The sequence below is a fragment of the Phoenix dactylifera genome, chromosome 1, assembly GCF_009389715.1.
Source record: "Phoenix dactylifera cultivar Barhee BC4 chromosome 1, palm_55x_up_171113_PBpolish2nd_filt_p, whole genome shotgun sequence".
In the NCBI taxonomy this organism is placed as follows: Eukaryota; Viridiplantae; Streptophyta; class Magnoliopsida; order Arecales; family Arecaceae; genus Phoenix; species Phoenix dactylifera.
Genome location: NC_052392.1, coordinates 29,570,132 through 29,580,293, shown reverse-complemented (window position 1 = coordinate 29,580,293; position 10,162 = coordinate 29,570,132). Strand labels below are relative to the sequence as shown.

Below are 10,162 nucleotides of genomic sequence, written 5' to 3'. Positions count from 1 at the left end.
CTATTTGCAATTCTTGAAATTAAATTAACTTTTTGATTTGATCTACTAATTTAAATATACTAAAATTTTGTTAAAATAAATTCAAACAAAGTTTACAATATGGAGGGACAAAGAGGATCTTGGTACCATATCATTCTATTACAATATCAGTATGCTGATATGGTCGGTATTGATACTAAATCTTGCTTACCACCTCTCATGATGTCTAAGGCATGGCTTTAGGATATCTCTAAAATGGAAATATCTAAATCAAAATATTTCTCTTTTTTTAATTCTGTGGAGCCCACTGGGCCAGGCCCACCATCTGGCTACGTGGTCCTCCCAGTTCAGAAAGGAAGTCTCCTTTCCATCCGACTCCTATAAATACTCCTCCATCTCCACTCTCCTACCCCTTGGCTCCTCCCTCTTCCTACCTCCCTCCCTCCCTCCCAACGGTCCTCCAATCCTTCCCTCACCCACCGGAGGCCAGAAAGAAATAAAAGAGATAGAAAAAAGAGGATGGTGCGGGTGAGCAACAATCTGATCGGGATCTTGAACATCTTGACGCTGCTCCTCTCCATCCCCATCCTGGGCGCCGGAATCTGGCTGAGCCACCGCGCCCACACCGACTGCGAGAAGTTCCTGGAGCGGCCCGTCATCGTCCTCGGCGTCTTCCTCCTCCTCGTGTCCCTCGCGGGGCTCTTCGGCGCCTGCGGCCGCGTCTCCTGCCTCCTCTGGCTCTACCTCCTCGTGATGTTCCTCCTCATCGTCCTCCTCTTCTGCTTCACCGTCTTCGCCTTCGTCGTCACCAACCGCGGCGCAGGCGAGATCGTCTCTGGCCGGGGATACAAGGAGTACCGCCTTGGGGACTACTCCCACTGGCTCCAGAAGCGGGTCGAGAACGAGGGGAACTGGCGCAAGATCCGGAGCTGCTTGCAGGATAGCAACGTCTGCAAGAGTTTGCAGGAGAAGAACCAGACGCTTGATGAGTTCATCAACAACAACCTCTCGCCGACCCAGGTATAGTCTTCTTCGATCTTCTGAAAGAAAGGTTAAAAATTTGATCCTTTTCTTTTCCTATGGGTACTGTTACTTTATTGATTATTTTTTGATGGTTTTGGTCCTTTTGGAGCATGGATTCATCGACCAAAATCTCTTTTTTTCGTCAAGATGGTCAAACAATAATCTTTACTTTCTCTCTTCTCTTGTCTCCGATTCTCTTTATATTTTCGGAACATGGATTCATCTGCGCTAACCTATCAATATTCGAGGTGGTATTGATCCATGGTCTTATAAAATACTTTTTTCATTTTGGATCTTGCTTTCTTTTTCTTTCTTTGTTTTAACACTTTTTTTTGTTCCCTGGCCAAACTGACGTGCCAAAGTGATGGTTTTGGTTCATGGATCTTCTGTTTCTTGGTGTAGTCTTATGACATGCAAAAGCTTTCTGATGGTTTGGTGAGTTGCTTTATATTTGCCTTCCTTGTCTCATCTCTACAAATGGTTTTCTGTGTGTATTTCGTTTTCTTTTTAGGTTTCTGTTTGGTCATCCGGAGATGTAGCCTTTTTTTTTTCTTCTGTGTATTGTTTCCATATAAATCATTCTTTTCCTTGGGAACCGCTTTCCGGCTGTGTGTTTTTGGTAGTTTTATGGGTACCTTTTGTTTTTTGGCGGTTTTTGTTAAAGGTCCTTGCTTGATACTTGGGTGTTTCCTGTTGAATTTGCTTTTTTTTTTCTTTGGTAATCCTTTTAATGAATTTCCTAGGCATTCTAATGTTGTTGTGAATTTCTTTCTTTGTTTTTTTTCTTTGGGGTTCATTGATCGATATTGGTTTTATAGGTTAGTAGATCTTGGGGAACTTATCTATGTGTCTTGTTTTCCTTTTGTTCCAAATTTTTGATTTTACTGCCACATGTTCGGCAGTTTGAGATCTAGAATTCTAGATGATCATGATATTTAAGTTTGAATTTTTTGCAGGATGTCCACACTGATTATGTAGACCTTAAATTAAGTCTTATACATGTCATAAATTGAGTCCAGATAAATTTTCTGTCTCCATGGGTATATTTTATTGTAATATTCTCTGGTGTTTTGAGTTTTTCAAAAACAACATGGCTTAACGTGATTCATAAAATTGGGTAATCCTCAAGTCTAGATTGATTACCCCTTATTCTTAACTTTCAGTTTTTCTGAGGCCTTCTTCAATAAGAGTTCTGTTAATGGTTATATTCTTTTTAATCATGCTGTTCAATCTAACTGTTGAAGTTTATTTATTTATCAATTTATTTATACAAAAACCAAGTTGCAAACTTTGACTGACATCGAGGATGTTCTTGAGAAATCTTTCGAGTCCTAGAAATTTGGTTGTTGCCGTTATTGCAACACCTCCCATGTGGGGCTTTTTAGCAAGTTCCGAAAGTTTTCAAAATTTAGAGCCTTGTTCGCGGCTGAAATTTTGGGACATGTCAATTTTGATTTTTGCGACTACAAAGTTTTTTATAATATATTGCTTTGGAAATACGTACGGTCTGTGCGATCCTCCTAATGGTTTCTAACTACTGATACAAATTACTCAAGTAGACCTGTTAAATAATGGATTTTAGATTGCATCCATTCATTAAGAAAACTGTGTAGTTTTTTTGTTTACTGCTATTAGAGACAACTAGTATCTGTACCTGAAAGCTGTTGATAATTTTTTCATACCTGTTGGTGGCTTAATCTAATCAAAATGGCATTCAACTTTCATGTGCTAGGGCCCTCCTCAATTCCAATCCTGTTATTTCCTTTAAATGTGAGCTTATCAGTCTTTCTTTAATGTCCCAAAACTGACTTCCATTCTGAAGTTCTATTCTTTCGTGTTTGGATACGGTAAGATGACTATAAAATATCTTTAGAATATCATATTATTGGTGGACCAGTTTCAGGTGAAGTAGAAAACAAAACCTTGGACTTAGTACGGATGCATGTGATGCTTTTTGTAGGATTATTTTAGATGGGGGGCTGAATTTGATGGCAAGAGACTTCAGCATACACCTTTTTAATAAGAGTTACATCCTTACCATAGGGCATATTGATTTAGAAAGGTATGGAAGGAGGACATCTTACAAAATGAGGATGCATTTACTGGTTCCTAGTTAAGTGGTCACGACCTCAGCATTGGCATTATGATACTGGTGATTATTGTCATGTGTCCATGGATGTGGTTTCTCCATATGTTTAAATTATGATCCAATATTGCATCATGCAACTGACCGAAATCTCAATTCTTGTCTACTTTGTTAAACTTAGATAAGATATTTCTGCCTGTTTTGTTTATACAGTCTGAATGCTGCAAGCCTCCCACTGAATGCAACTTCACCTACCGGAATGGAACAGTTTGGGATAAACCTGCTGATTTTACCTCTTCTAATAATTCAGACTGCAATACATGGCAAAACTATCCATCTGTCCTCTGCTATAACTGCCAATCTTGCAAGGCAGGGGTCCTCGCCAACATCAAGAATGACTGGAAGAAGGTTGCGATCGCGAACATCGTCTTCCTCATCTTCCTTATTGTTGTCTACTCTGTTGGATGCTGTGCCTTCAGGAACAACAGGCATGACAATGCTTACCCAAGATGGAAAGGAGGATATGCCTAGAGGGTGATGGTTTCTCCTATTAATGCTTCTCTTTGTTCTCATTTGCCTGAGTACCTATTTAATGATTTTTCCCATGCAAAGTCTATGCTGCTTGGTTGTTTTAGCAGTTCAATTATTGATAGGAAGCAGAGGCCAGGGCAATGTGGAATTTGTTTGATTGGGTGGATAAGGTGGAAGACTTGAACCATTAATTTTCTTTCTTCCAATGGAAGGCCAGCATATTGGTAGGTTCGTAGATCATTGGAAATTTCAAGCCTTTTGACATCAAAACATTTGTTTATAGTTGTTTTGGTGCATAACCAGTGAGTAGTAGGCGAGGTTGTTGCATTTCAGGGTTAGACAGAGTGTTTTGGTTGGATTAGGCTTGAGAGTTTGAATTTTTATATGCAGAATAGCTCTTCTAGAAGCTGGTGTTTGGGGTATATGCCTGAGATCCACAGCTCCAGTCCTATACTTTGAAAGAGCATCAATCATAGCTAAAATTAATTAGTTGGCAGGCACCTTGTAGAACACAACTTTAAAGATGCCAATTATGATGCCAATGGAAATTGGAACATGAAGGGAACAGAAAGAGAGCTTGTTTTGAAGGTGCATCTAAGTTTTAATGCATCTGAATTATGCCAATTATCCTAAACTTTATTGTTATCTTCAGCAGAACTTGGATATCTTGAAGGCAGACAGGCACATGTAAACCTACATGTAACTATCTTCCATTGAAGTTGATAAGGGATTGTTCATGTGAAACCAAAAGATTAAAAAACTTAGAGAATATACATTTTGGATTAGTTAGTCAGTCACATACATTCATATGATACCAAAAATCTAGAACATTGTATTAAACTCTGAAGTCAGAAGGGAAGTTTGAACCTGGAAAATTTAACAGGCTGGGCTGCATTAAGTGTGTTGAAAATTGTCAACTAGTCCCCTGTTCGATGATGCAGACCAAAAGCCAGAATGGGAAGGATGGGAAGTCATCATGAGTTGGAGACTTGGTCGAGGTGTGCAAAGTTTTCACAAAGAATTGCCCAAACAGAGCAACATCATCAATTGAGTTGGTGTTTTACCAAGTTCTCATAATCATGCTAGGTGGAAATCATCTTGGAAATCATACCAAGATGTTCTAATTTCTAATATTCTAGTAGGGCTTATCAAGTGAAAGGCCTCTGCAGTGCACTAGAGAGTGAGATATTCCTTGCGAAGGACTTTTAACTATGTAATAACAAAAATTCAGGCATGACATATCCAGAGCATAAAATATTATTTTGATTGAAGTTAATGAGGGGCTAATGCCTAGCAAAAGGCACACTGAAATTAAAAATCTTTTGATTCTTGGTGTTTCTTCTAATTTTTCTCATTGTGATTGGAATCTTTCCGGGGACATTCTTGTGGATCTGTCTAATTACTTGTTTCCTCACAAATCTTTAGCTTTGCCCCATAACATGGCCTACAAGCCTCTTAAGCTGGAAAATTAACAGTATATCAATAATCGTTCCTTGTGAGCGTTAGTGAGTGGGGAATTGTAAGCTTTGAGCTTCAACAGGTTCGACTCCTCCAGAAAAACGAAGTTATTCAAGTTCTTTTTACCAAAGAAGTCCCGCTCTGACGGCCCGGCAAGGCTCGAGAGACCTCGAGTGATACCGAACTTCCATAGAAGACTAATTCGTCGAGTTGTATCTTCCCAGAGAGATAGCTAGGCTCGCAGGCACAGCCCTCTGTTGTAAAGGTATTTTCCTCGCAAAGCAAAAAAAATATACAGAGAATCTATGTTGCATATTTTGCTAAGTTTTCAGATATGAAACATATGCAAAATTAACTCTCGCTGCTCTGAAAATAATAAACAACTTTTCAAGCTTTTCCTCCTACCATTCCTCTTGACTAATTAACAAACAAAAGCTATAAAAATGTAATGCTAGAGATTTTACACAATCATTTTCCTTTGTAAAAAATTCATCTTATCAAATGCTGACTTACTAGTAGTACCTTGCTTTATCTAAGGCCAGTGAAGTGGTAACCTGTAGAATCAGCCAAAGTGAGCAACAACTACTCCCACAGAGAAAAAGGCAACCAATCACCCAGTCCTCACCTGCTCTTTTCAATCCAAATTTTAGAAGCCTTGGTCCTTTGAACAATGCCATTAGAATCGCTCCTCCAACACAAATAATTATTCCTAAAACTTCAGCCATTCTTCTTGACTTCTCCAATATATCAACTTAAAATATGACAACTTGTCAAGTCTCTTATTAATTCTTTTTAATCAATAATAATATTTACAAATTCTTTTCCCAACTTCCCTCTGACTTTCTTAAAGACCTATCTGACTTGTTCCTCCTTGTCCTTTGTGGAAAATATGTATGAACATGGTGGTAAGTGTGGGAGGATATGGAATTTATCTGGAAGAGGCCATGGTAGCAACTGTGGAGCCCATAAGAATTATGTAAAAGTGTCTCCAAGATAGCCTTGCACGGGTGACAACAACAAGGCAATGCAGCTAATTAGATGGTAGTAGGCTCAGTGATTGTTACTGTGTCCTGTAGAGTGAGTGGTTAACAGAGATGCTTAGAGAGTGACTCATGGAAGAGCAGTAAGATGACCATCGGGCGTCAGGTTGCTAATATGGTGGAGATTGGGGGTTTCTATGGTTGTCAGAATGCAATAATTTAAGATGGGCATGGCTCATGTTTCTCATTTTGGTTGAGATCTTGAACAAAATATTAATTTTATTAAATATCAAGCACTCAACAATATAACAAATCAACTATTCAGCTCTGATTATCTCCATATATATACAAATAGATATAGCCAAAAACTTTATCTTGTATATAAATATATGTTCTAGTCTTTCTTTTAAAGATTATTTCCCTTGAACATGCATGCAGGAGCGTAGGTGAAAAACTACTCTTCTAATTGTAGGCCTGAGCATTTGGTTCTCTTCAAAAACTAAGAAACTCTCTCTCTCTCTGTTCAAAAACTACAGAATTAGGCCTTCTCCACTGCCTCAACGCTGGGACAAGTTGTTGGCCGAGAACTGAAGAGACCTATGTGCAGCTCATAAAGAAAACATCTTGGATATCAAGCAATTTTGAAGTTTTCCATGAATTAATATCACGGGGCCTATACCATTTTTTTCTGTTTTTCTTTGAGAAGAAATCATGGGCCTATCCTTGATCTGGCCTCATGAAATTAATCAACTTAATTTGATGATCTGATTAACCGACGTACTGAGCTTTGAGTCCCATACAAACTCTTATCGCAGGTTGCTTAATTGCTGACCAATTTTTTTTGCACTGGACCAATGTATAGCTCTACTCTTGTATGCCATGTAATCGGGGACATAACCATTAATCTAAGAACATTGCCTAATCTCAATCCAATTTTGTCAATAAAAAAGTTGGTGTCAAGTGGGGATCTTGTAGCTACTTACATGCAAGTCTGACGCATGAGATTGGATTTGGACTACGTTGGTGAATCCTGATTAGGAGTTTGTGTCTTTTCATCGCCTGTAATTTTTTTGAAGTATATACGGCGAACATGAGCAAGATATTAGATGAAAGAAGACAACCTAGTAATCATTTGTTTTAGTAAGCAGTAGCAGCTCTTTCAACAGCAGCGAAGCATCATATGAAGCTTGCTAGTTATGTTTCTTGGTCCTGTTAGAGCCCTGAAGATCCAAAAACATAAAGTTTCAGGAAACAGATCCTGTTAGAAGTCACATGGATAAAAGGGGACAGATTCTAGATAAAAATTAATTAGAAATAAGAACGTTAAATACTCACTTGCCACAGCCCCACTGAGTTCGCAAGTGCTACATGAAAGTCGTGTTAGAAAAGTTTTTTCTTTTGAAAAAGTTCAAATTTTTAAGCCCTTTATTTGATAACCCCACATTGGATATTTTAATGCAAATAGACTCGTATTTAGGGGCTGTTTGGAACTTTATAGTTGAAGTTAGCGGGAACTCAAGTTGCTTTGCAACTTAAGTTGCATTGCAACTCGTGTTGTATTAGTTGATTAATAAGGAGGTTCATTTTTTGTGTTTGGATGAGTCTGGGAAAAAGAAAGGCATCTCTGATAGACATTTCGTCAAACATCTTATGAGCAAATGCTAAGTTGAGCACAGAAGGTGGTGGGGGTGAAGGTATATACCATAACGAGGGCAAAGAAGGAGGAGGAGAGGGGTGGAGGGGGTGGGAAGTGAAGGACGAAGAGATGGAGTTAGAGGAGGAGGGTAGCACGGTAAAGTTCGAGATGGAGGAGGTGGTATAGGTTTCCTGGAGATGATGAGGGCTAGTAGTAGCATCCAAGTTGGTCGCGGGAAAGGACTCAGGAGCAGGGTTGGGGAGGAGAAAGGAAAAGGAGGAGGAGACTTAGGAGTTGGGTAGGGTAGGAGAAAGGAAAAGGAGGAGGAGAAGAGAGAGGTTTGCTATGGTGTATGGTGAAGTTCGAGATGGAGGATGTGGTTGTGGGCCTCCAATAGGTGGTAGGGATTGGTAATGGCATGGAGGGTCGTGAGAAGGCGGGACTCCAGAGCAGGGTAGGGAAGGGTAGGGAAGGAGAGAGGAAGGGAAGGAGGAGAAAGAGGAGAGATTTTTTTTTAAAAAAATTAAAAATATCTACTCGAGGGGCTGTAACTCATACTATGGCTATTTTGACCGCACATCAGATAGCATTAAGTTGCAGCCTAGCGAGCAACACAATATTATGTGTGCAATTTGAGTTGCAGGCATCTAAACAAGTAAATTGGCTTATATTTACAATTTAAGCTGCATTTGACTGCACTTATGGAACTCTTCACCCCTCTTATTAAAGTCCAAGAATTCCAAGCCTATTTGGGATTTGTGGGGTTTGGGCTGGCCACCACATGCACATGGTTGCTCGGCTTGGCTTGAGCTCTATATTAAAGTTTCATGCCCAGTATCTCAAACATAACTGAGAAGTGCAAGTAGCCTGCTATTTTTTTCGAGAACTTTTTTTCTTCTCTCTTGAATTTTTCGTCTTCTTTTTCTTGACATTTTTCTTTCTTCTCTCTCGAATTTCATTTATCTAGTTTTCTCTATTCTTTTATTTCTTGAGCAATTGAAAGAGTTCTTTGGGTTAGTCCTTCGTGATAGAAGGTCTTGGGTTAAGTCAGATTTATTGTTCCTTGGAGATGATTTTACTTGACACATGCACGAGACAGCAAAATTTGTTCTTAGAGAAGTATTTTTACGTATTCTCTCCAATTCTTCTTGAATTTCTTGTATTATTTAGTTTTAAAATTATTTGTTTGTATGATGTTATCTTTGAAAAAATAATTGCAAATAGTAGCAATTTTATTTCATAATTATTAGAAGATATAAACATTCGAAGAACAAATTGCATATATAGTTGCTAGTATTTGTATATAGTTTCCGGATTGTAATTCATTATTGAATGTTTGTATTGAAATTTGTTATCTTGTAGTTTGGTTAAATATTTTTCTGCAGGAAAAAAATTGTTGAATTTTTTCTAGCTTTCTTCTACATACAGATGTGGAAAAAGAAAGAAAAAAAGATTCAATTTTGAACGATGTTTTGAATCTTTTCAAGTTAATTATCAGAATCAAAACCACTAAAACTTGCAAACTTGCTCCTTTGACATTTTTGCAGGAAGCTTTAATTCAGTTTTCCAAATAAAATCTTTACAATCTTCTGCTCTGAATTCATGCATAATTCATTAAAATAGATTTCAAAACTATATCGTTATTCCTGTTGCTTGAAAATAGTGAAGAAAATTTAAAATAGTTCTTCAAATTAAAACAAATCATTTCGACTGCTTTGAATGCTGTGCAAAAGTCTGAATTTATTATATTGGATATAAAATTCTTTTATTTATTCTAACCTACACTAAAACATTAATGGTATACTTAAATTATATTTGATACTCTATTTATAAACCCACTACTACACTTTATTTTGTTTTAATTACTCTATTCCAAAATTACGAAACCTACACATTAAATGCATATCTGAGCAGTTATTTGCTATCCTCCATTAATTAAAATATTTTATCTTATTTAATATAATGTCGAATGCTCTACTCATTGCTGTTATCATTTAATTATTTGCTCTCATTACATTTAAATTTTAAAATTTCAAAATTTAATGCATTATTATTTGAAGTTGTATTAAATAGCTGAATAAATTAGGACTAAATATCACGACCCAGATCCGGCACATGTTTTGTCGCGCTCTAGATTCGGAGCATGACATGGCCGTGCTACCGAAGGATACAACCCAAAATAACACGAAGCCCACAATAGCAAATCATAGAAAAATGGTATTTGTTCAACTTCCATCAAAGAGAAGGAAGTACAGAGCATCTAAAATCCAACATCAATGCCAAGCCTATCATTAGCTATATACTACTAAAACTTACTGATCTTATTTGCGTGGAGAAAAATGAAAACAGAGGTGTATGAGCGACATAACTCAGTAAGTAAACCTTACACTACTTTCCTAGATCAAGGATAAGTTTTTCATTTCAATGCATCATTTAAGAAAAATAACAGTTATTCAAAAATAAGCATTT

At 37.6% G+C, this 10,162-nt stretch overlaps 1 protein-coding gene across 1 annotated transcript; it reads left to right on the top strand.

Moving 5' to 3' along the window:
- Positions 1–408: 408 nt before the first annotated feature.
- LOC103707180 (tetraspanin-7) lies at positions 409–3,854 on the top strand. Its single transcript, XM_008791578.4, has 2 exons — positions 409–999; positions 3,302–3,854. The coding sequence occupies exons 1-2, from the start codon at positions 499–501 to the stop codon at positions 3,617–3,619; spliced, it is 819 nt and encodes a 272-aa protein (XP_008789800.2). The 5' UTR covers positions 409–498; the 3' UTR covers positions 3,620–3,854.
- The last annotated feature ends 6,308 nt before the right edge of the window (positions 3,855–10,162 follow it).

Coding starts and splice junctions, on each gene's coding strand:
- LOC103707180 (XM_008791578.4), top strand. CDS start 499: ATGGTGCGGGTGAGCAACAATCTGATCGGGATCTTGAACATCTTGACG. Junction 1,000..3,301: donor ACAACCTCTCGCCGACCCAG/GTATAGTCTTCT, acceptor TTGTTTATACAG/TCTGAATGCTGCAAGCCTCC.